This window comes from Aotus nancymaae, unplaced genomic scaffold, assembly GCF_030222135.1.
Source record: "Aotus nancymaae isolate 86718 unplaced genomic scaffold, 86718_ANA_hifiasm-v0.15.2.pri h1tg000031l, whole genome shotgun sequence".
NCBI classification, from domain to species: Eukaryota; Metazoa; Chordata; class Mammalia; order Primates; family Aotidae; genus Aotus; species Aotus nancymaae.
The window spans coordinates 4,359,986-4,385,531 of NW_026988444.1; the positions used below are offsets into that span (position 1 = coordinate 4,359,986).

The window sequence follows — 25,546 nt, forward strand, 5'->3', positions numbered from 1 at the left end:
TTGTTTTTGGGATGGGGAAGGAGCCAGTGCAAACAGCTCATAGGGCTCCCCCATCCCTGCTGTTCCCTTAGGAGGTGGGGTGTGGAGCTACCGGGGAACTGCTCTGGGACCTGATGGGATGGTGGGGTGTGCTGTCCTTCCCTGGGGCCCTTGGTGGAAGGTGTGTCCCCACGTGAAGCCGACGTGTTCAGCTGGCTGGCCAAGCTCCTGGATCTGTGGCTCTGCAGTCTGAGTGCCGTAGCCATTACTCCCACGACAAGCCGAGACTCTGGGGCTGGGTGCATACCACGGCCATGAGGACGTGGGTGTGGGCAGACCCGCCGTACCGATGAGGAAATGGAGGCCAGGGGCACGGAAGGCATTGGTTTCAGAGCGGTTACAGCAGTGAGCACAGATCCAACCCACCGGCCTGACGGCAACACCCCGGCCTCCCAGCCGCCCCCTCGGCATCGCTCCAGTTCCCCGGGCACGGTTCCCCAGGTCTCTCTCCCAGCACAGGCTCCATCACTCACTGTGGAATTTGGTTTGGTATGGAATTTGATTAATAATAGCGTCAATCCCCAGAAAGGGAACCTGGAGGGTGATTTATAAGAATCAGCCCACAGGGTCTCTCTTGGTATTACTGGGCACATCTTTCTGGAAAAAATACTGATCTCCAAACCGCCCGTTTCTGTGGAGCTCTAGGGTGCTCTCCAGCTGAAATCAAGGACCATGCTCAGTAGAAGCAACACGGAGAACCGCAGGCTCACACCCTTGAAACTCAAAGCAGCAGCAGCTCTGCGTTCACTCTTCCCAGTAAAGGTTTACGGCCCAAATGGAAACCCGCCTATGTTTGCAGGATTCTTGTGCCTCTGACTTGGAGAGGACAGAGCCACCCTGATAGGGCCCTCTCTAGCAGGGTCTCCACCGTCCCAATACAGCACACTCCTCTGGGGTCATAGCAGGCCTGTTCCAGTCCTCTTATTCAGGGATATGGCCATCCTATACGGTCTACTCCAGCAGGGTCTCCACCATCCCAATTCAGCCCACTCTGAGGTCATGGCCAGCCTGTTACAGCCCACTCCTCCAGGGACATGGCCAGCCCAATATAGCTCACTCCACCTGGGATATAACCAGCCCGATGTGACCCACTCCACCCGGGACATAACAGGCCCGATGTGACCCACTCCACCCGGGACATAACCGGCCCGATGGGGCCCAGTCCACCCGGGACATAACAGGCCCGATGTGACCCACTCCACCCGGGACATAACAGGCCCGATGTGACCCACTCCACCCGGGACATAACAGGCCCGATGTGACCCACTCCACCCGGGACATAACCGGCCCGATGGGACCCACTCCACCCGGGACATAACCGGCCCGATGGGGCCCAGTCCACCAGGCCCGATGTGACCCACTCCACCCGGGACATAACCGGCCCGATGTGACCCACTCCACCCGGGACATAACCGGCCCGATGTGACCCACTCCACCCGGGACATAACAGGCCCGATGTGACCCACTCCACCCGGGACATAACAGGCCCGATGTGACCCACTCCACCCGGGACATAACCGGCCCGATGGGGCCCAGTCCACCCGGGACATAACAGGCCCGATGTGACCCACTCCACCCGGGACATAACCGGCCCGATGTGACCCACTCCACCCGGGACATAACCGGCCCGATGTGACCCACTCCACCCGGGACATAACCGGCCCGATGGGGCCCAGTCCACCCGGGACATAACAGGCCCGATGTGACCCACTCCACCCGGGACATAACCGGCCCGATGTGGCCCACTCCACCCGGGACATAACCGGCCCGATGGGGCCCAGTCCACCCGGGACATAACCGGCCCGATGTGACCCACTCCACCCGGGACATAACCGGCCCGATGTGACCCACTCCACCTGGGACATAACCGGCCCGATGTGACCCACTCCACCTGTGACATAACCAGCCCGATGGGGCCCAGTCCACCCGGGATATGGCCTGCCCGATATGGCCCGCTGCTCCAGGGACACCACTGTCTGAATACCCCCAATACAGCCCACTCCACCGGGAACATGGCTAGCCCAATACGGCCCATTGCATTTGGGAGTGACTGACCTGACACAGCTCACCCCTGTAGAGTCACAGCTGGCCTGATACAGCCCACTGCACCTGGGCCATGGCCGGCCAGATACGGCCCGCTCTAGGGTCACAGCTGGCCTCATATGACCCACCTCTCCAGGGACGTGGCTGGCCTGCTAAGCCCCCAGCAACCCCTCACAATGCCTCATCACGCCAGTGAAGAAGTCCTTGTGTGAGCGATTGCATTCACCGTTTCTGCCCAGAATTGGCCAAAACCTTTGGATAACACAGAATCTGTTTAGCAAGAAAAAGTCGTGCCCCTAAGATCTCATCTCCAAGAGCCGACCCCCAGGGAGGGTGCCTTGGGATTTCCCACACTGCCTTGCCGTTTCTGGGTCCACCGTCCACATCTGGGATGAGGCACTGCCTGCCCTCAGCATTTCTCTGCGCAGAGCCTCTGGATGGCAGCACTCCCCGGTCCCTGCCCTTCTTGCCACCCTAGCGCACTGCCCACAGCCACCCTAATCATTATCTAAAGCCACTGCCCGCTTGCTCCATAGCCCCTGAGAAAGTCTAAGAGTGTCCTGACTTGTTACGACACTGCTGCAGCCGCCTCTCCCTGCTTCCAACACAGTCCAGGCACCTGCTTGTGCCTAAATGCCCTTCTCCCTCTGGCTTAGGACAGAACCGCTGCACAGAACTCTGTGCAATGTGAAATCCCCTGCGGGACACAGTGAATTTCTTTCTCATGAAGATTTCCCTCCCACTCTGAGGACCGCAAAAACCCCGCTGCCTGGGCACTGCTCAGAGCCATTCCTGAAGGTCACAGGCTTACCTGCCCTCAGATGGCACGTGGCCCACCAGCAGGAAGTGCTTCACCCCGTGACCACTGTGGGGGTGCCCCTCAGTGCAGCGAAGTCTAACACGCCACTCAGAGAAAAGAAAACTGAGTGTGCTTTCAAAGTCAGTTTGAGTCTTCAACAGTGGTATACATGCGTGAGGTTCATTTCTTTAGGTTTCAATCATAAGGAAATGCTTAGGGATATCTTTTCAAAATTCTGCTCTAATGAAAGAGGCAAATATTTAAAACTCTGCAGGTGATTTAAGCGGAAGAGAGTGGCGGACCCTGCATGGCTTGAGGCGTGGAAGGTGTGTGGACAGGAGGCCTCCTGGCCCACGGCACGCCTGGGGCACTGACCTGTTTTCCTAAGAGGGAAGTCATCTTTGGCGTCGTACATTCCCAGGACCGGGTGGTTATAGGAGGCCGACACTCCGCTCTGGGGTGGAGAACTCTGATCGAGGGAACTGTGCTGCGTTTTCCTGGAGAGAAGGCAAAGACAGATGGTTTAGTTTGCCTAGGGCACTGCCCCAGGCATGCTGCAGCTGAGAAGCCACACACATGATGATCTTTCCCTTGAAACCTCAGCCCCACCTCAAAAGACGTGCCTCTTCCTAGGGTCAAGCTGAAATTAAACAGAAGCAAACAGAATGCTCAACAAGCAAGCAAACACCCGACGCCCACATCCTCCTCTGCGGGACCACAGTGCTCAGGGCTGGGACAGGCAGCGCCTCGGGCTGTTTCCCTGGCGGACGATCTCCACCTGGCCCCACCTTCTTAGATGGCTCCAGCCCGGTCTGTTCTCTATCAGGGCCATCACTGGCCACTCAGAGAGCCTGTCCCCAGTGGGGAGAGGCAGAGGAAGGCAATAGGCTGTGGCGTAAGGCATCAAAGGTGAGTTCACAGGCAGCCGAGATGGGGCAACAAGCACTCTAAGAACAAATGCTGGTGATGTCTGGGGCTCTCTCCGCCACCTGGAGAGCAGGAACCCATGGGGCCGTCTCTCAGCAGAAAGCACCCATCCTCATTCGCGCCTTCACCCGAGCAAAACTCACCCTGGTCACTTCCTTCTCCAGGGGAGGAACAGGATGGCAGTGCTCAGGGAGCTGACCTACGAAAGGGACTTCCTGTATGAACAACCAGATGCAACTCTACACCCTCCAGATAGCAAGATAGGAGGAGCAGGCTGCCAGGAGGATGGCCGGAGGAGGGCTGTGGAACGGGGGTATGGGGCTGCCACCCAGATGACCGTCAGCAAGCCTTTTCTGATGGCACTGACAGCTCAGTCTTGCTCAAAACACTGAGCTGAGTGGAATAAATTCTGTCTTTAAACTGTGTAATCTGCTTAATGACTAGAAACAAATTTGCCAACTTACTTATTTAGAATTGGTTAGACTATTTGAATACATAGTACACCACACCAGTGCACCTGGAGTTATCTGAATTAAGAATGGGAGCTCTTAAATGGGTACAGGTGTGTATTTATTTGAGGGCACACCAGTGCAAAGAATGTGCTGAAGGGACTCAGACAAAACTGACGTGCAGAGGCCAGGCGCCTGGGCCGTGGGTGCTGGGCTGTGCATCACCAGAGGGGCCGGAAGAGCTTCAGGCCATGCGCCAACTCCGCCCAGTGCCCAGAGCACACCTCCACCCCAAGCTGCTTTCTGCTGTTTCCTGTGAATTCCAACACCGAGGCTGGGACTGCAGGGCTGGGCCATGCCTGTCCGCGCCCGTGGGAGCCTGGCCTCCTCCTGGGACCACGTCCTCGTGCAAGCCTCCCTTCTTCTCCCTGAGGCTCTGCCCATCCTCCCTCAATCTCATGAAAAGGTCTGCAGGCAACACTCTTCCTCTACCAAAGAGTATTTGCAGACCATATCCTATGGGGAATGTGGTCTTGGCGATTCCAAACTTCTCCAGCACCAGGTGACAGCCTGGGACCATTTCTGCATTCACTTGTCCCTTCATAGGAAACAGTGACTTCCACAGGCATCCCTTGAGTTAAAAACATCATTATTTACATAATAATAAATCATTTAAATACACAGAATAAAAATTGTTATTACATAGGAATGCTAGGGTTTGCTTACAGTGAAGCAGGAATTGCAAAAGTCACATTCCTTTATGATCTAACAGGTCTTCTCACTGTTCTGCTCTCTTGAGGTGCTTCCACTGTTAAAAACCCCACTTATTGTCCACCCTTAAAACCAGCAGAGCAGGAGGCGCAGGAGGGGCTCAGCCCTGCCCTCTGCCTGCCAGCGCCTCCTCACTGGACCACCTCGATGGATCCCAAAACCTCACAGGAGGGACCTCACCTCCTGCACAGCCCGGCTCACCGCCAGGAGCACACCGCGCAGGGCCGGCACCACCGCGCACCTGCCCACCAGACACCAGGAGAGGGTGGCCCTCACCGTCAGGGCGGCCACACGTGCCCCAGGCCAGAGCGCACACGTGTGCCCTCAGTGAAGAAGCATCCAGCAGGGAGAACAGCAGTGAAGCTCTATCCCTGCTGCAATCACACCCGCACCTCACACAATTGCTGTCACTCACACTCGCTCCTCACACAATTACTCACATCTACACCTCACACAATTGCTCTCACTCAAACCCGCTCGTCACACACTCAAATCCACTCCTCACACAATTACATCCGCACCTCACACAACTGCTCTCACTCACACCCGCTCCTCACACAATTACTCACATCTGCACTCACACAACTCTCACACCCGCTCCTCACACAATTATTCACATCCACACCTCACACAACTGCTCACTCACACCCGCTTCTCACAGTTACTCACATCCGCATCTCACACAATTACACCTCACATAATTGCTCGCTCACACCCGCACCTCACACTCACACCCGCTTCTCACACAATTACATCCGCACCTCACACAATTACACCCACACCTCACACAATTGCTCTCACACGTGCACCTCACACAATTACACCCACTCCTCACAATTACACCCACTCCTCCCACAATTACATCCGCACCTTACACAATTGCTCTCACGCGCATCTCACAATTACTCACACCTGCTCCTCACACAATTACACCTCACATAATTACATCCGCACCTAAATTACACCTCACATAATTGCTCACTCACACCCGCATCTCACAAAATTACTCACACCTGCTCCTCACACAATTACTCATCTGCACCTCACACAATTACACCCACACCTCACACAATTACTCATACCTGCTCCTCACACACTCACATCCGCACCTCACCATTACACACACCTCCCACAATTACCCTCTCACACCCGCTCCTCACACAATTACATCCGCACCTCACACAATTACACCCGCACCTCACACAATTATACCCACTCACACAATTACATCCACACCTCACCAATTACACCCGCACCTCACACAATTAATCACATCTGCACCTCACACAATTACACCTGCACCTCACACAATTACTCACACCCACACCTCACACAACTCATACCCACACCTCAATTACACACGCACCTCAATTACACATGCAACTCACACAATTACATCACCTCACAATTACTCTCACACCCACCTCACACAATTATACACCTCACACAATTATGCACCTCACACAATTACATCCGCACCTCACACAATCTCTCACACCAGCTCCTCACACAATTACACCTCACATAATTGCTCATACACCCGCACCTCACACAATTACTCATACCCGCATCTCACATAATTACATCCACACCTCACACAATTACACCTGTACCTCACACAATTATGCACCTCACACAATTACACATGCACGTCACACAATTACATCTGCACCTCACACAATTACACCCGCTCCTCACACCATTTCACCTGCTCCACAATTACACCTCACATAATTGCTCACTCACACCCGCACCTCACAATTACACCCGTTCCTCACAATTACATCCACACCTCACACAATTACACCCACACCTCACAATTGCTCTCACACCGCACCTCACACACCCACACCTCACACAATTACACCCACACCTCAATTACACCCACTTGTCACACAATTACATACCTGCACTTCACACAATTACTCTCATACGAGCACCTCACATTACTCACACCCATTCCTCACACTATTACACCCGCACCTCACAATTACAACCACACCTCACACAATTACACCCACACCTCAATTACACCCACTTGTCACACAATTACATACCTGCACTTCACACAATTACTCTCATACGAGCACCTCACATTACTCACACCCATTCCTCACAATTATACCCGCACCTCACAATTACCACACCTCACACAATTACACCCACACCTCAATTACACCCACTTGTCACACAATTACATACCTGCACTTCACACAATTACTCTCATACGAGCACCTCACATTACTCACACCCATTCCTCACAATTACACCCGCACCTCACAATTACCACACCTCACACAATTACACCCACTCATCACAATTACTCACACCCACATCTCACACAATTACACACACCTGCACCTCACACTACTCTCACACCCACTCCTCACAATTACTCTCACACCCACACCTCACAATTACACCCACACCTCAATTACTCTCACTCTTACCTCACACAATTACACACCCATGCCTCACAATTGCTCTCACCTGCACCTCACATTACACTCATACCCGCTTCTCACTCTTACACCCGCACCTCACACAATTACACCTGCACCTCACACAATTACACCTGCTCCTCACACAATTACACCCGCACCTCACACAATTACTCCTGCACCTCACACAATTTCACCACTCCTCACACTGTTACTCTCACACCCACACCTCAATTACCCTACTCACACCTGCACCTCACACAATTACTCTTTCACACACCCGGACCTCACACAGTTACTCTCACCACACCTCACACAATTACACACCCACACCTCACACAATTACACCTGCTCAATTACACCCGCACTTCACACAGTTGCACCCACACTTCACAGAATTACACCCACTCCTCACACAATTATTCACACCCACTTCACACAATCACTCACACCTGCATCTCACACACCCACTCATCACACAATTACTCTCTCCTGCTCCTCACACAATTAGTCACACCTGCACCTCAATTCAATTACTCTTACACCTGCTCTTCACACAATTTCACACCCGCACCTCATACAACACCCACTCACATCCGCACAACACACTAACACCCACTTACACCCATACCTCTCAAAACTCACATCCACCCACACCTACACCTCACACTGTTCACTCCCTCACACTCACCTACACCCATATCTGCACCTCACACTAACCTCTGCACCTCACACACTCATACCGTACTTCATAACACACTGACTCTCACATGCAGCTCAGCTACTCACACCTGCACCTACTACTCACCCCCACACTTCACAATACTCACCCACCCACACCTCACAACTACACCCACACCTCACAACTCACACTCAAAACACACCCACACCTCTCACAACTACTCACACCCACACCTAACTACTCACACCCGCATCTCTTTTCATACCTGACATACACCTCACAACTCACACCCACAACTCTCACACCCGCATCTCACTTTTCATACCTGACACACCTCACACTACTCACCCACACCTCATACAGTTGCTCTGACTTACACCTGCTCCTCACACAATTACACGGGCACCTCACACAATTACACCCACTACACAATTACTCTCACACTTTCACCTCACACAATTACACCCACACCTCAATTACACCCACTACACAATTACATCTGCCTCAATTACACCCACACCTCACACAATTACACCTGCACCTCATACAATTATTTTCACTCACCCCCACCTCACACAATTGCTCTTTCACTCACACCCACGCCTCACACAATTACTCACACCCACACCTCACACAATTACTTAAACTCACACCTCACGCAATTATTCTTTCACTCACACCCCCACCTCACACAATTACACCCACACCTCATAAAATTACACCTCAATTATACCTGCACCTCACACAATTACTCTCACACCCGCACCTCACACAATTTCACCCACTCCTCACACCCACACCTCAATTACCCTACTCACACCTGCACCTCACACAATTATTCTTTCACTCACACCCGGATCTCACACAATTACACCTGCTCCTCACACAATTACTCACACACCCACACCTCATACAATTACACCTGCTCCTCACTCACACCCACACTTCACACAATTGCACCCACACTTCACAGAATTACACCCACTCACACTATTCACACCCACTTCACACAATCACACCTGCATCTCACATACACTCACTCCTCACACAATTACTCTCACTCCCGCTCAATTAGTTACACCTGCATCTCAATTACTCTTACACCTGCTCCTCCACAATTTCACACCCACACCTCAACTAATAGCACCAGCTCACATCTGCACAACACGTAACTAGTAACACCCACTTACACTCATACCTCTCAAAATTCACATCCACCCACACCTACACCTCACACTATTCACTCCCTCACACTCACCTACACCCATATCTGCACCTCACACACCCACTCACACCTGTACCTCCACTACTCACACCCATACCTGTGCCTCACACTACTCACCTCTGCACCTCACACTCATACCGTACTTCATAACACAGACTCACACGCAGCTCAGCTACTCACACCTGCACCTACTACTCACCCCCACACTTCACAATACACCCACCCACACCTCACTACTCACATCCACAATTCACACCCACACCTCACACAACTCACACCCATACATCACAACTCACTCAAAACTCACACCCACACCTAACTACTCACACCCGCATCTCACTTTTCATACCTGACACACCTCACACTATTCACCCACATCTCACACTACACACACCTGCACTGCACACTACTCATACACACTGCACACCCCACACCCACCTCACACACACACCCCTCACAAACTCATACGTACATCCCCCACACACCCAACTCACACCCCACAGCCACCTCACCTTACACACATCCCACACATAGCCACCCACACTCCACACACCCACACTTCATGCCTCACAGCCACCCATACCTCATTCACACCCACTTCACACCCATTCACCCCACACACACCCACATCCCATGCTCACACCTGTTACCTCTCCACACCTTGCACTCATACTCCACACTCACCTCACTCATACATCCCACATTCACACCCCACACTAAGCGCACCGGAATCACACCCACCCACACTCACCCACACTCTCACACACCCCAGCCACACTCCACATACACAGTCACGCTGGCTGCCCTGTAGAGCCCTGAGGGTGGAACCTGCCGAGCTGCTCCCTCTACCTCACCCCAGCCAGAAATTATCTTCCAGTTTTTCAACCTTTCATTTATTGCAGCCTGGGATGGGACAGAGAAACCAGGCCAGGATGCTGAGGCGCAGCCTGCACGGGGCCCTGGGGCCGACCTGGACACCATATCTGAAGGCAATCCTTATCTTTCTGAGGAAGATGGAAATGTTTTTTTCTAAACATTGGCTTGACTGCAGAATAAAGCTTCACACAAACTCAACCATTTAAATTCCAGACCACTGCCTTTCATCACATTCGCACCAGGGATTTCCCGCAAATACAACAATGAACCACACGCGCCAGGACACTCCAGCAGAAATGTAAGATGACGGGAGCCACGTGTGTACTTTGGAATTTCCTAGTAGCCACCTTAACACGGATAAAAAGAAACGAGTGGAATTAGTTCTAGTATTCTATTAACCATTATAAACACTGTCCTTTCAACGTACACTCAATATAAACGTACTGCTGAGACACCGTAGTCCTTCTTCAGACCAAGCTTCTGAAATCCCATGCTTTGCATCTACGCATGACCTGGTTGGCCCCAGCCACGTTTCAAGTGCTCAGTAGCCACGTGTGGCTTGTGGCAGCCACATTGGAAGGTGCCATCTTGTCACAGCGGTCTGAAGCTGGAGTTCTGACTCACGTAGACACCCATGGGGTCCGCCTCTGAGGAAGCCCCAGAGCCATCTCTCAGCACCCCGCTCTGCGGCCGCCTGCAGCCTCCAGCCCCGGTCTGTTTTCTCTCACGATCAACTCACTTTGCTGACTCTGAATTTCTCATCAGTGGAGTCCCGGGAGCAGCCTCTCTGTCTAGGCACCGTGCCCCTGGGGGTCCCGCAAGCTGCTGCAGGCGCCATCTCTGCAGAGTAGCGTTCCAGCGCGTCGGGTGCCCGTTTGCGCAGCCGTTCCCCTGATGACGGGCGCTTGGTTGTTCCCATTCTTTGGTGACTGTGACCATAGGAGGATGAGTCGTGGTGTTGCTTGCTCTCATATGTCTTGGGCAAATCCGGAGAAGGAGCATTGCTGGGTCACAGAGCTGGCTGCCTGCCTGTTTCCCCAAATGGCGGTGTGATTCAGATTCCAACAGGCAGCACGTGGAGGCCCAGAGACGCCGGACGCCGGACGCTGCATCTGCTCCAGCACCGGCCTGTTCCCAGCAGGAATGAAGGGGCTGCCTGCCGCAGCTCTGCTTTGCATTCACCTGATGACTAGTGACACCAAACACCTTTCCACACCTACTGGCCATCCCCATGCCTTGTTTTGTGAGGTGCCTGTTCAAACCTTTTGCCCACATTTTTAAGCAGGCTGCTTGTCTTTTTCTTATTGAGTTATGGGAGCTCTCTCTACACTTTGGATACAAGCGGTTTGTCAGATATACGCGTTGTGAATATTTCCTCCCATTCTGTAGCCTGCCTTTTTATTTTCTTGCTGGGGCCTTTCAAAGAGCAGAAGTATTTGTTTCAGTTTGAGGAAATGCATTGTTTTGAGTTTTTGGTATCTAGTCCACAATTGTGGCGACCTAAAAATCTTGCCTTCCCCTCCCCATCAAGGTTGTGAAAGTTTCTCCCGGGTCTCCTTCCAGAAGTTTGATCAGTTACACGTCTAGGCTCAGGTCTGTCACACTTGAACTAATCATGCCTGGTGTGAGGCTGGGGTCATGGTTTCTGTTCCTTCCCCATGAAGAGCTGGTTTTCTGACAAAGCTTCTGCCACCACTCCATGACGGTTAGATTAGGGTTCAAATATGACAAAACAAGAAAGGCACCAGACTCCACGAAAACAAACCTGTCCTCTGGCTGACCTGAGACCAAGCCCCTCCCCCTCCAGCCTGAGCGTCCCGAGCCCTCTGTGACAAGGTACCCTGCCCCCTGCCATTAAAGATAGGGCAGGCTGGCCTCGTCCAGGCCAAGACACCCACCCTGACCACCCGGCTCACCTGGGGAGTTCCAGGAAAAGTGAGTCTCCCAGCCCCAGCCACTCTGTTTGTCACCCCTTCTCCCTGGAAGCCCCAATCTCCCGTCTCTCAGCAGGTCCCCAGTGCCCTGAGGCTTCCCCAGGCCACCCCTTCTCCTGGGGCCTCCTCAGTGGCTGGTGCAGTCCTTCCCTGGACCTGCTGCTCCATCCTCCGCTCAGGTTCAAGCCACTGCCCAGCTTCTCTTCCTGCCAGCCTCGGCCCCTGTCTACTCTCCACCCCCTCCCAGGCGAGCAGGCGCCGGCCCCCACCTTCCTGCATGCTGCTGTGGCCACCCTGCGGGGCTGCTCTGTGCTCACTGCCACCCCTGCTTCCCTCAGCCCCACTGCTCTGCTCCTGCACCTTCCTGCCGTAGCTTCCCACACCCTGAGCTCCTCCTCAGAAAGGACTGCCTGTGTTTGCCCCACTCTGATCACTGTCTACCCAAAGCTCCCTTGCTCAGCTGCCTCAAACCTCCCTGCCCATGGGGACCTAAGGCGGCCCCGCCCTGGCCTGGCAGGCTCTGCCCTCCAGCTCTCCATCCTCCACCAGGCCCCAGGCCCACCCTGCCCCTGGCTGCTGGTCCCGAATTGTGATCCACACTCCTGTCCCTTGCTGCTTCTGCCCTGCAACCCCACACCCCAGCCCAGCCAGGGGACAACGGAGCTTCTCCACAACCAGCCAGGGCAGTGGACTGGGTCTGGGGGTGCAGATTGGGGTCCCCCTGAACCGGCTCCCAGGCACTGGTGGCCAGTGATTCTCAGGAAGCCTCCTCCTCTGTCGCACCCCTGTGGCTCACTGCTGTCTCATGCTGCCTCCCACAGATGCCGGTCTCACTCCTCCTTGTGAGTTTTTGTGCCCCTGGTCGAGTTACCCAAATCCCGGCGGTGTACCTGCCCCAAGTGTGTCTTACATGCCCCGGCAGGCACAGCGACCAGGAGAGCAGAGGGTGTGCTGCCTCCATTGGAAATGCCTCTTGGGTTGTGTTGGGGTAGCTGATGGCCTCCACGGAAACAAGGGGGCTTGCGTCCGGGGTGTGTGGGGGTTTCACTACAGATAGCTGTCCATTTTGAGGCTTGAGAATAGCTAATTATTCTTCCCAATGAAATTACTGATTGTATTTTCATTTTTAAAAACTCCCTTATGGGACTTTTTTCTAGAAATGAAATGAACCTTGAGAGCACAGAAAACTACATTTCAAAGCCATGCTCCGTTGCCCTTGCTACTGTTTAAAGCCACACAACCTCAACACTGCGCTCCCACGAGGCCTCTGTGAATCGCCTCCGAAGCCTGGCGTTTGCACGGCATGCCGGCTTCCTCCAGTCCTCAGATGAACAGGGCTTTTGTGGTCTCTGTCAACTGCGTGGGCTCTGGCAGGGGTTCCTAGTGTAAATAGGAGTGCCACAGGGCCTTCCTGACTAGCCTAAGAATCAATGAAACACCAGGTGAAAACGCTGTCAGAGCACTGAGGATTCAGACGAGAGTTCCAGTTTAAGTGGCTCTTATTGTGGCTGAAAAACAGCACAACATTCCCAAGAATATCGACAGGCGCCAGCCCGGGGACCACCACTCGGTCCCTCTGGAGGGGGGCCCACCCCCGTGAGGATGGCTGCCTCGAGAGTGTACCCAGACCATGTCACCCACATCCGAGCGCCACTGTGCCTGGGGTTTCAATTCCTCGTCCTCCCTCCCTTGTCCAGCGGGTGAACAACTGGGTCCGCGCAAATCTACCAATGATCACACGGTCCTCTGCGCCCTGTGAGGAGGCTGGGGTGCTCCCCACACCCACACTTACCCGTACCAGTAGCGAGGGTCGCTGGAAAGGCAGTGGTTCAGGTTCCGGTGCGCCAGCGCCTTCTTTTTATTGAGGACAAACTCTTGTAACTTCATCTTCACTTCTGTGCTGGCCACGGCACCTGGCGTGGGAGAAAGCACAGCAGGAGGGTGAAGTGCGGCTCTGGCCCTGGCAGCAAAGCAGGGCAGCGGGCACAGAGCGGGGACGGCAGGGACTGCTATGCACCTTCGGGACGCTGCGCCCTGTGAGCGAAGCTTCCTCAAAGAGCCACCAAGGCCAGGAGGAGTTTTCATACGAGGTCTTCTTCCCGTCAAGATTTTACATAATTGCTTTCTATTTAAAATGCAGATTTAATCATCCAAAAGACTGATTGCTAGCTAACATAAAACCCACTTCTGAAAGCAGTTTAATATTCCGACAAAAAAGAGCACTCTGAATTAGGCACTGGCAGCATGGTGGTTGCATTCCTGCTGCCGCAAAGCAGAGTCTAAGAGAGAAAGTTTCGTGCAGATGGAAGCACCGCGCAGGGACAAGGGCAGTTCCCCAGGCAGCGTGCTTCCGTGCTGACAGGATGGCCGGCTCTGCTTCCGACAGCATCGAAGGGCAGCGCCTGTCCTCTCCAGCCTGGCAGCTCAGGCTTAGGCAGAGTCACTGCACCTAGTGGGACTGAATTACAAACTGTGGTTTTCTTCCGTGGCGGCGATTATTTTTCATAGCCTCGTTAAAGAGAACTGGCGAAGAAGGCCAGTCTTGCCGCCTGAACGCCAGGCCTGTGAGCGCTGAGCTACCTGCTCACCTCCATCTAGCTGCGTGGTACTTCCAGCGCCTTCAACAGCTTCCTCGTATTGAGTAATACTCAGGGTGTTTGTAATGGTAAAAACACACCTTGAGGTGATGAAGCATGGTTTACAAAACCACTTCCTGACCGGGAGGCAGGTGTGCTTGTTAGAAACCACACTGCGGTGAACATTATGAGTGGGTAACGCTGACCACCTTTGGAATGACTTGCTCAGGACAGATCCGCAAAAGACTACATCTAACAAATGTGATCTTCTAACCGTGACGTATCTTGCTAAATTGCTGTCAAGGATCACGCCTGTAATCCCAGCACTTTGACAGGTGGAAGACGGCAGAATGCTTGACCCCAGGGGTTCAAGACCAGCTTGGACAACATGGCGAAACCCTGTCACTACTAAAAACACACAAATTAGCTGAGTGTGGTGGCATGTGCCTGTAGTCCCAGCTACTTGGGAGGCTGAGGTAGGAGAATCAACCTGAGCCCGGGAAGTCCAGGCTACAGTGAGCCAAGACTGCACCACGGCATTTCACCCAGGGCAATGTGAGTGAGACCCTGTCTCAGAAGAAAAAAGCAAAAGCAAAGTGTCTCTACACACTGAGCCCCCCAACCACCCATCCACCTGCACCGGGGTCAGCTGCCCCTCCTGCTGCCCCTCAGATCACCACTTCCCAAAGCCACAAAGCCAGCAAGCATCACTGTGAAGTATCCCTGAGCGCCGCTGGACACGGGCTTATTTTCTGTCTTGCGAGGTATTTCATGTCCTTGGCTTATTTGTTCTTAGGAATCTTTCTGTGATGTGCACAGTGGTGGTGTGTATCTCTGTGTGTGTGCGTTTCATGGCCTTATCCACTGGAGTTACGTGGGTTTCCTATAATAATGGCTGTAGTGAGAGCCTAGTATATGCCAGCCCTGGCTTGGTGAAACCCCACGTTACAGCTATAAATAGGCATTCTCATCCCCCAGCTGTGGATGGAGAACACGAAGGTGGCCAGGTGCGCCTCAGGTGAGGTCAGCTCAGTTACCAGGTCTTACTGACGCCCTGGTTCACAACTTTTGGCTGTTGTGTGTGTGTGCATGTCTGCGCGTGTGTGCGTGCGTGCTTGTGCGTGCGCGTGAGTGCCTGCGTGAGTGCCTGCGTGCATGTGTGTGTGCGCGTGCCTGTGCGTGAGTGCCTGCGTGTGTGTGCGTGTGTGCATGTGTGTGTGCGCGCGCCTGTGCGTGTGTGCGTGTGAGCGCACGCAAACATTTACTCTGCCTCTTGTTTCCTTGTACAATTTGGGTAAAATGTTCAAATGCTTGTTTTTATGAATCTAGTTTAGATTTTCCTTTGCGAATTTCCCCCTTTCCTTGAAACTTCGCAATTGTTCTTCCTTTCAACAGTTTATTAAGCAATGATTTTAACTTTATCCTTGGGTCTGGTGTTCGGTTTTCATTCACTGGGTTGTTTGCTAATATTTTTTCATGACTCACTCTCATGGCTCAGAAATGGATTTTAGCATAGAAGGCTCTACGGATATTTTGACAGACTGCTAATAAATTATTAATACCATTAGAAAAAATCTTTTCCTTGCCACCTTCATCATATACCAAATGTCTCTGCTGCCACTCACAAGTGGAGTTTTGTTAGTGACATGCACCCTGCGTTCCCCACAGCAGAACCCCACTCCTGCTACATCAAGGCGGAACTTCAATGTCTGGCCAAGGGTCTGCCAGCAACGAGAGCCTTGGAAACAGGGTCCACCCAGGCTGTGCTGGGGCCTGCCCGGGACTAGCCGGCAAACACAAAGATGTCAACTACACTACCACCAGCATGAATCCGGGAAGGTCCACCGGGAGGCATCCGGCTTTAGGCTTGGGGCTCTCATGGTCTGAGAAAAGGACGTCATTGCTCGAGCAGAGCTGTGCCCGTGATGGCCCCCAGCGCATGCTGCTGAAAATGGGGTCATCACCTGAGTTTTGACTGCGGTGAGCGCTGCCCCAGGTAGGCTGGCGGTGGGGTACGGAAGGGATGCAGGCACCCAGCGTTAGGCTTGAACATTACTTATAAGCACTTGCAGCCTAACCGTCTCTCTGTCTTTAAGGGGACTTGTGAGAATATCACACGTTTATGGAAACCATACTTCTACCATTCCCAGGCATGTGATCACTGGGATTCCTAAAAGATTATCAGCAACAGCCTGCAAACTTTGAAAAAACAGACCCAGACATAAACCAGAGAGTTAACCTTGTAAACATACAAGCTGCCTCCACAACCAGGAATAATAGGAAAGGCCAGGTGGTGGGGAAGATAAGTGAGCAGAGAACACAGGTGACCAATTTCAAAAGGAGAAGGCAAATCTGCCAATGAGGAATCAGCTGAGCTTTACTGATGAAAGAAATGAAAAGCGAAATGGGTCACGTGGACTTTTTGCCTTTACACTGCTAACGTTTTTTCTGCTTCTATCCACGCTGCTGACAGTGCAGGGAAGTGGTCAAATCGCACAGTGATGCTGGTGACAGTGACGATGAGAACCCAGATGGCCAGCTGGAGGGGATGGCCCTGCAGGTCCCTCTACACGGCCGTCCTTGCGTGGACGCAGCAGAGCAGGGCAGGAAGCAGGTTCTCAGTGTGCGGGACGAGGACGCCCTCAACACTTTCCAGCGGACCCTAAGTCAGTGCAGTCAACCTTAGTTCCTCAAAACACCAGTTCCCAGAGCACAGGGACAGCTATTACTGTAGACCCACTGGCCTTCCACCAGGGAGGGCACGCACTCCAGGAACAGAGTCAGCAGACCTGCCTTTGTGACCCACACCCTCTCCCTGCTTCTGCAACACCACTCGGTGGCAAAGGGTGACCTGGCCACAGCCCGGCTCCCTCCACGCAGGGCTGGGTGGTGCAGATGATGAGCTCACGCCCCAAGCAGGGCGGGTGGCACTACTGGGGTTCATGCCCCACCCACGCCCAGCACAGGCCTGGCCAGCAGGAAACACGAGGAACGTTGTCATAGATTCATGATCTTTCTGATCACCAAGGAATCTTCTTTCAGACTTTACTAGGAGAGTGTTCAAAATGAGGGGCCAAGCCTGACCCCACCCTGTTTCTTCACGCTCATCCGTCAACAGGTTTCTCACTTAAAGTTCTAGAATGAAAAAACCCATTCCATAAATGGATAGCAGATCTCCCTAAGTTTTACTTTGACTTTTTTTTGTTTAATTCACATTGGGTATCACTCATCCCTGGATGGAGGCTTCTATGGAGGCTCTATGAGATGCCAGCTGGTTCTGGCCAACAGAGACGAGGAGGTGGAGAAAAGAGGCCACGTTCTTCCCGTACCAGGGGGCAGAGAGTGTGCCTGGGACCTAAGGAACAGAGTGAGCAACAGCTGAGCGGGGCAGAGAGCAGAGGACAGCAGCGCTGGGTGGGGCGGGCAGGTGGGGAGGGACGGCTGTGTTCCCAGAGGGTGGTGGCCTGGATCTGGCAAGTCCAGAAGATGGAGCTGTCGCAGGTTTTGCTTGGCTCTTGCCTGAGAGTGCTCCTTTTTGTCCCACCCCTTGCCTCTGAGGAAGGCGCAGCTTCACAGAAGGGACACCTAATGACTTTCAGCATCAGGTGTTCAACCTTTAAACAGCCTTTCATGTCATTTTTACACAAAGCGAAGGACTTGCTCAGTGACTGTGCTCCGCTCCCCGCGGGGCTGCACGTGTGAGCCACGGTGGGAGAGCGCAGCTGCATTCACGCCACGCTGCTCCCGCACCCTCCCGAGTTTCTGTGAAGAGGTGTGTGTCTTAGATTCCCAGGTGCCGTTAATCTAAATCAAGACCTAGTTGATTAAAGACAGTGTATTCTTGCTAAGCGCGATGAAAACTGCCACCAACTCTAAGAATTCACCGTTCGGTCAAATGCATCACATTACTTGGTATCAATAAATAAAAGTGCAGAATTATTTAAAATGAAAAGTAATGTAAATGTTTATAAGTGTAACGGTATTTATTAAATACTCAATAAGAAATTCACTTTAAGAAAAAGCCCAGGAGAATAAACAGACGCTGGGCGCCGTGCTTTCAAATGCTCAGACGCTGGAGATCCTCGTGTCCCTGTGCCAGCCCACTCGAGCTCCTCCAGCGCAAACAAGAGGCTCCTTCATGGGGGAAGACGCAGCCCCTGGGCCCCGCTTACATAAGAGCTCCTGAGAGGCGTCCACCGCGGGGGCCTGCCGGCCCTCTGTCCTCACCACAAGACCACACTCTGAGGGCTGCAGAGCCGACACAAGCTTGCCAAATCCCCAACTGTACAGTTTATTATTAATAATAAAACCTGACCACCCAAATCCACAGTGAAAACCACCGTGACTGCTGCCTGTGACGGGCTGCAGAGAGGCAGGAACATTCCAGAGCTCCAGTTAAGGGTGGACGGCAGGGACGGCTTCGGGTGCAGGGCAGGGATTGTTTGGGGCTGGTCAACGGGTCCCAAATGTTTTCTGAAGTGAAGTCTTTTCAGAGTCTGTGAGCCTCAAGATGGTATTTTTATTGGAAGAGGCTGGTAAACTCTGAGGAAGTAATTTAGAGCACGCTGCTTTTTAGCAATCTGAAAATCTGTTATTTGTCGGTTAGCTGCGACAGAAATCAAACAGCTGATATTTAAATTTTAAACTTCAATTATTTGATAAGCAACTGTTTTCCTTACTCCAAAGAAAAATCCGTCGGATACACACTGGCTACCCACGAAACACAGAGGTGTGGGGAGAGGCCAGACCCCGGGCGGAGGCCCCAGTGCATCAGCTGCGGCGCCCACCCCTGCGACGCGGGTCCAATTTGGGCCTCTGCACTGCGGCATCACTAGCACAGGACGGACACGTAAAAGCCCCGCGCACAGGGCTCTCATGAGGACCACGTGCTGTCATCTGTGGAAGGCAGTTTTCTGACATGGAAAGCAACCCCACGGGGTGAGCCACGCCTGGCTGGCCATGGATTCCTCACAGGTGAAGCCAGAGGATTCAACTGGATTCCCTGTCCTCAACCCAGGCAGCACACTAGGGTCACTCCAGGAGTTCCAGGAGCGAGAACACTGCCAGCCAGGTTCCATAAGGGATTCGTTCGGCAGAACGCTCTGAGGTGAATGGAGACCCACAGCACAGTTGTCTGCTACCCGGAGGGCTGGATCTGCATGCAGAGAGTGTGCACACAGCCCATCTACAAGTGTCTTCTCCTCAGGCCTTCTGCAGCCATGTCTGGAAGCTCTGCCCTGTGGGCAATCCCTGGGGGATTCAGTCACCATCTTATCTAATCAGTATGATGGGAACCAGGCCCAGCATGCAGATTTAGTGCTCACTTTCAAATCCCGATACAAAAATTAGACCTAAATGGGATATAAACCCTCCTCAGAGGCCTTCTGCCTTGAAATTCTACCAGCTAAAGTGAAATTTATTATGTCAAGAGTAAAATGTGATAATTGATCAGTATAAAAGTGTTAGTTTTATGGACAAAAAAAAAAAAGACCAAGAACTTGAAAACAGCTAAACAGAGAAATAAACTAAAAACTCAGAGTGCATTAGTACATACTCCTAGGAAAAATACATCTAGTTTGAAATAGCAAGTATTTATAAAAATGTACAAAATAATATAGGCGTAATAATAATACAGTTTAGATTATATCTCAATTCTAATTTAGCGTTAGTTTGTTACAACATTCATTACATTAAAAATAAACTTACTAACTGAATTTACTTAGTCGTTATTTCATTCCTTTTAGAACACAAGGATTTCAAATACAAACAAATGAACAAAAATATCCTATTTGGGAAAACTTCAAATCTAGTGTGATTAATTAAAGGCAAAATGCCAATCTCACAATCTAGAAATGACATGAAGGCGAATCACCAAACCGAAATATTAACATACCCTTTCACTCCAAACGTAACAAAGATCGTCAACAGGATAAAGAAAAGAAGCCGGGGTCAGGAAACCGGAAGTGCTCCAAGTCCACTGTGTTCTCAATCGTACAACCTCAACAAGTTTTACTCAGGTAATTCAATTCAACCCACTGGAAATGGCCCGAAGACCTGGACAGAGCACCCGAGGCTTCCGTCTGAAGACACGGAGCGCCATCAGTGCAGGGTGGAACACCAGGGCCGAGGTCGGAGACGGGCCACGGGAAGCTGGGCCCCACCCTCCGGCAGCCCATTCTGTAGAGCCAACAGTGGGTTTCAGAAGAGGCCCTTGATAGGGCAATGAAAACTGAGAAAAATGAAAGGACCTCAATAAACCTCGCGGCCTTGTGGGGAGGACCACAAAGGGCACCTCATGAGTAAATAAGGCCAGAAATCTACCAGCTCCCAGAAGGCCTGAAACCCAACTTGGAATTAGCTCCAAACCTGACTGCATTAAGAGGCTTAAGAAGCTTGGCCACTTCTGCTCAACTACAAGAAGCAAAGCAAGGTTCACTAGAAAGAAATGTGTCACAATCCCAGGTCCCCCATCATCACAACAGCACAAAGTCAGGCACACAACCTAAAACATGCAAGTGTCAAGAAAAACACAATTTCACACACACACAAAAAGAGAGAAACAACAGACAGGAAGAATCTTGCCATAGGACCAGAGAATAGTGTCACCAGTCACAGACTCCAAAATAACTGTACTATGTGCAGAAACAAAATAAGACCGAGAAATTCTATGGAAAACTATGAAAAAGGGCCACATGAAAATCCTAGAACTGAAAACAAAATACATTTAAACTCCAATGGATGAGTTTAACAGCAGATTATTGTTCAGGTGAAGCACAAATTGGTGAAGTGGATGATAAATTGAAGAAAATACCCACACTGAGGCAAAAGAAAGGGAAACACATACACAAAAATAACTTCGGAAACTTAGGGGTTACTGAAAGCTAATCCAACACAGGCTTATAACTGAAGTCCCAGGCAGATTAAATGGAGAGACTGAGGCAAAGGCAGTATTTGTTGAGATGAAGTTTGAGAATAATCATGTTTAAGAACTGATAACAGTATGAAACAGATTAGGAACTACAAATCCCAAGCAGAAGAAATTAAAATTTAAAAAACTACAGTTAAGCACATCAAAGAAGAACCTTAAAAAACCAAAGACAAAATCTTAATAATAGCCAGGGAAAAAAGATTATTTCCAAAGAAGGAGCAATAGGATGGATAGCTAATTTTTGGAGATTAACAATGGAAGTCAGAAGAGCATGGAATGGCATTCTCAAAGTGCTGAAGGAAAATGAATACAAACCTAGAATTCTATACTCAGCAAAAATAATCTTTAAAGATTAATGTGAAATCACATTTTGAACAGAAAAAAAATTCATCGCCATTAGACCTGCATTAAAGTAAATAATTAAAGAACATAACAGACCAAAGTTCGGACATGCAGAAATGAATACAAGTGTAAAAGATAAACTTATGAGTAAATCTTGACTATATATAATAATAATAGCAATGTCTTGTGATGTTAAAGATAAATTTAGAGTTAAATAAAGGTCAAAATAGTGTATCAGTTGAGAGTCAAAGTATCCCAAAAACATTGATTTAGATAAGGCTATGATAGATTAAAGATGGTTGTTGAAATTCTAATGGTAATCAGTAAAGAAACAGCAAAATAGTGATTACCAAGCTGGAGAAATAAATAAATAAATAAATATATATATATATATATATATATAAAAATTGAAAAATACAATAAAAGCAAGAAAAGTGAATTAGAATACTTGAGATAATTAGAATTCATATTATACAATAATAGATTTAAGCACAAACATATCAATAATTATATTAAATGTAAATGGGCCAAACTGAAAGACAAAGATTGTCAAACAACATATCAAAACCCATGGGATGCAGATAAAGTTGCATTTAGAGGAAAATGTATAGCTATATAAACGTATGTTATAAGAGAAGGCTGAAATCAAGGCTCTAAGTATCTATATCAAAAAGCTACAAAAGCCACACAATACACCCTAAGAAAATATTAGATAGAAAAATAATAAAAATAGTAGAAATTAATAAAATTGATATTCAACAAACAACATCTATAAAGTCAAAAGTTAGTTCTTTGAAAAGAATAACTGCTAAACTTCTGGAGAGAATGACTGAGAAAAACAAAAGCAAAAGAAAACAACAGCAATAAAGAGAAAGAGCAAACCAACCGATATCTGGAGTGTAAAGAGGACATCACTAAAGGTCTGACAGACATCAAAAACACCAGAAAAAGACACGATATCAAAAACCACTATACCAAAACTTCAAAAATGTATAACAAAGGCATATATTCCTTTTGAAAAAATACAACTTAAACTTTTTGAGGGGGGAAATGTCCCTAAGCTACTTTAAAAACTGAATATGTAATCAAATACCTTTGCACCAAGAAAACTTTAGGATTAGATGGCTTTAATGGTAAGTTTCACAAGATACTTAAGGAAAAAATAACATGCATGTTAAAGAAACTTTGCCAGAGAATACAAAAGGAGAGAAGGAATGATGCTTAACTCATTTCGAGGCCAGCACAGTAAGGATGCCAAAACTTGACAAGGACGTTCTGAGAAAGGAAACTGCTTGGCAGTATCCCTCATGAACACAGTTGCAATCATATAAAATAAAATATTAGCAAATCCAAATCTTCACTACGCAAAAGATAATGTATTACAACCAAGTTGACTGGAATTATTTTAAAAATGCCAGTTAGAATTTATATTCAAATAAATCCATATACTTTACTTCATTAACCAAATAAAACAGAAAATCATATAATCACCTCAAAAGATGCTGAAATAGCACCTGATAAAAATCAATATCCATTCGTACTGAAACCCTGAGCAAACAAGGAATGGAAGGGAAACTTCCATAATCTGATAAATAGCTCCTGTCAAAAAGAAGTAGACAAATGAGTAAAAAATACAAACAAAGCTCCTACAGAAAACATGGCACTTAAGAGAAAACTGGGAACCAGACAAGTGTGCCTGCCGTCATGACCTCAATTCAATATTCTACTGGCAATCTCAGCCCATTCTATAACATTAGCGAGGAAAAGACATTAGAAAAGAGGCAATCTTGTCATTATTCATAGATTACATGATTCTAAATGCTGAAAATCCAAAACAATCTATTCATGATTAGGATATTCAAATTCAACAAGGTTGCTGGACACAAAGTCAACAGTTAAAAATTGACTGCTTTTCAAAATTACGAACACCAAGCCATTCACAATAGCAACCAAAACCATCAAATGGCTTGAAATATATGTAATCAAATATATGCAAGCCTCCTAAACATAAAACTATTAAGAAATTATTTTTAAAAAATTGAAGAAGGTAAATAATCAATGTTGTAAAAGTATCGCATCTTCCCAATTTGAACCAAGTCAATGCAATCACAAACAAAAGCCCATTTGTATCAATTCTGGGTGGAATCAGCTCCTAGGAGATAATTAAAAAGGATGTACCCAAGATTTTGAAGAAGCACAAAATCATCGGAAGGAAAAGGCTGAAACTGTGTAAGAGAGAAGTTCTGTGCCCGAAAGATGCCGTTAAGAGCGTGAACAGGCAAAGTGCAGAGTGGAGGAAGAGGTTTACAGCATGTGCAGCTGGCCAAGAGCTTGATTCCACAGCATAAAAAGAACAACTCCAAATCAAGAAAAAGGGAGACACCTCCTCAGAAAAATGGGCAAGAGACCTGAACAAGCACTTCACCAAAAGGGGAGTACTCATTTGGCCAAAAAACTTATGAAAATAAGCTGCATCTTATTGGCAACCAAAGAAATGCAGCTGAGGGCATGAGGAGGAGGTGAAATTAAAGTGACTGACAGCAGCAAGTGTTGGCAAGGACACAGAGCCACAGGAACCCGTGCACGTGGCCGGGAGGAGTGCAAAGTGGTACACTACTTTGAAAACTTTTGGACATCACGTATGAATAGTGACAACATGCATGGCCTATAGGTCAGCAACTCCACTTCACATTTGCCCACAGGTACCAAGAAACATGTACAGAATGCACACAGCAGCACTGCTTTTAATAGCTCTGGTTACGAAATGAGCCAAGTCATGTTTATACCCGCAGTGTGTGGTGCCAGACTGGGTGAAGAGTAGGTATTCAATTCATGTCTGCTGAATGAGAGGCCACAGGCAGTCAGAGAGTTGGGTAGACGAGCCTTTTACTGCAGGGGCATGCTCTCCGGATCTCCAGAAAGAAGCATAAGATCTGGCTTAAGAGAAGAATTTAACTTAAGAAGAAATAACTACATTGGTGCATTTATAAATGGGACACACGCAGCAATACATAATAGATAATGAATGAACTTTGCTAAATGCAAAGTGGGGATGAATTTCACAAGCATAATGTCCAGAGAAAGAAGTAAAACACAAAAATCCTACCTATTAAGGGTTCCATTTATATACACGTCTAAAGCAGGCAAGATTAATCTTCCCTGTTAAATGTCAGGAGAGGAGTTATCTTTGGGGGAGGGGAGTGCATGAAGACTTCTCTTCCTACCCATGAGCCAGCCCTACAAGAGTAAATCGCTCCACTCTCCTTACCTGGAGACCTGTTACCTGGGGAAAATGACCACTTTGACTCCTTTTCAGCATAACCAGGGAACAAACAAGTTCAATGTGCCTGGAAGTCCTGGGCAGAAACTCACAGCACCTGTGAAAGTCCCCTCGCTCTGGTGATTAGATCTTGACTGTCTATATCACTTAAAACAAGTGACCATACAAAGGATACAAACACTCACTGAGTCCAGGGTTCTTTTAAATGAAGATCTGAGAGGATGCTCAGAGCAG

At 49.5% G+C, this 25,546-nt stretch overlaps 1 protein-coding gene across 6 annotated transcripts in view; it reads right to left on the reverse strand.

The window, feature by feature from the left end:
* The window catches only part of HDAC4 (histone deacetylase 4), a 355,366-nt gene that overhangs the window by 109,132 nt on the left and 220,688 nt on the right, over nucleotides 1-25,546 (reverse strand). For all 6 annotated transcript variants that reach the window (XM_064383397.1, XM_064383398.1, XM_064383400.1 and 3 more), the window contains 2 exons: nucleotides 13,979-14,099; nucleotides 3,257-3,378 (listed from right to left, as the gene is read on the reverse strand). In XM_064383397.1, the coding sequence (XP_064239467.1) occupies nucleotides 3,257-3,378; nucleotides 13,979-14,099 (243 nt within the window). The remainder of the gene's footprint in view (nucleotides 1-3,256; nucleotides 3,379-13,978; nucleotides 14,100-25,546) is intronic.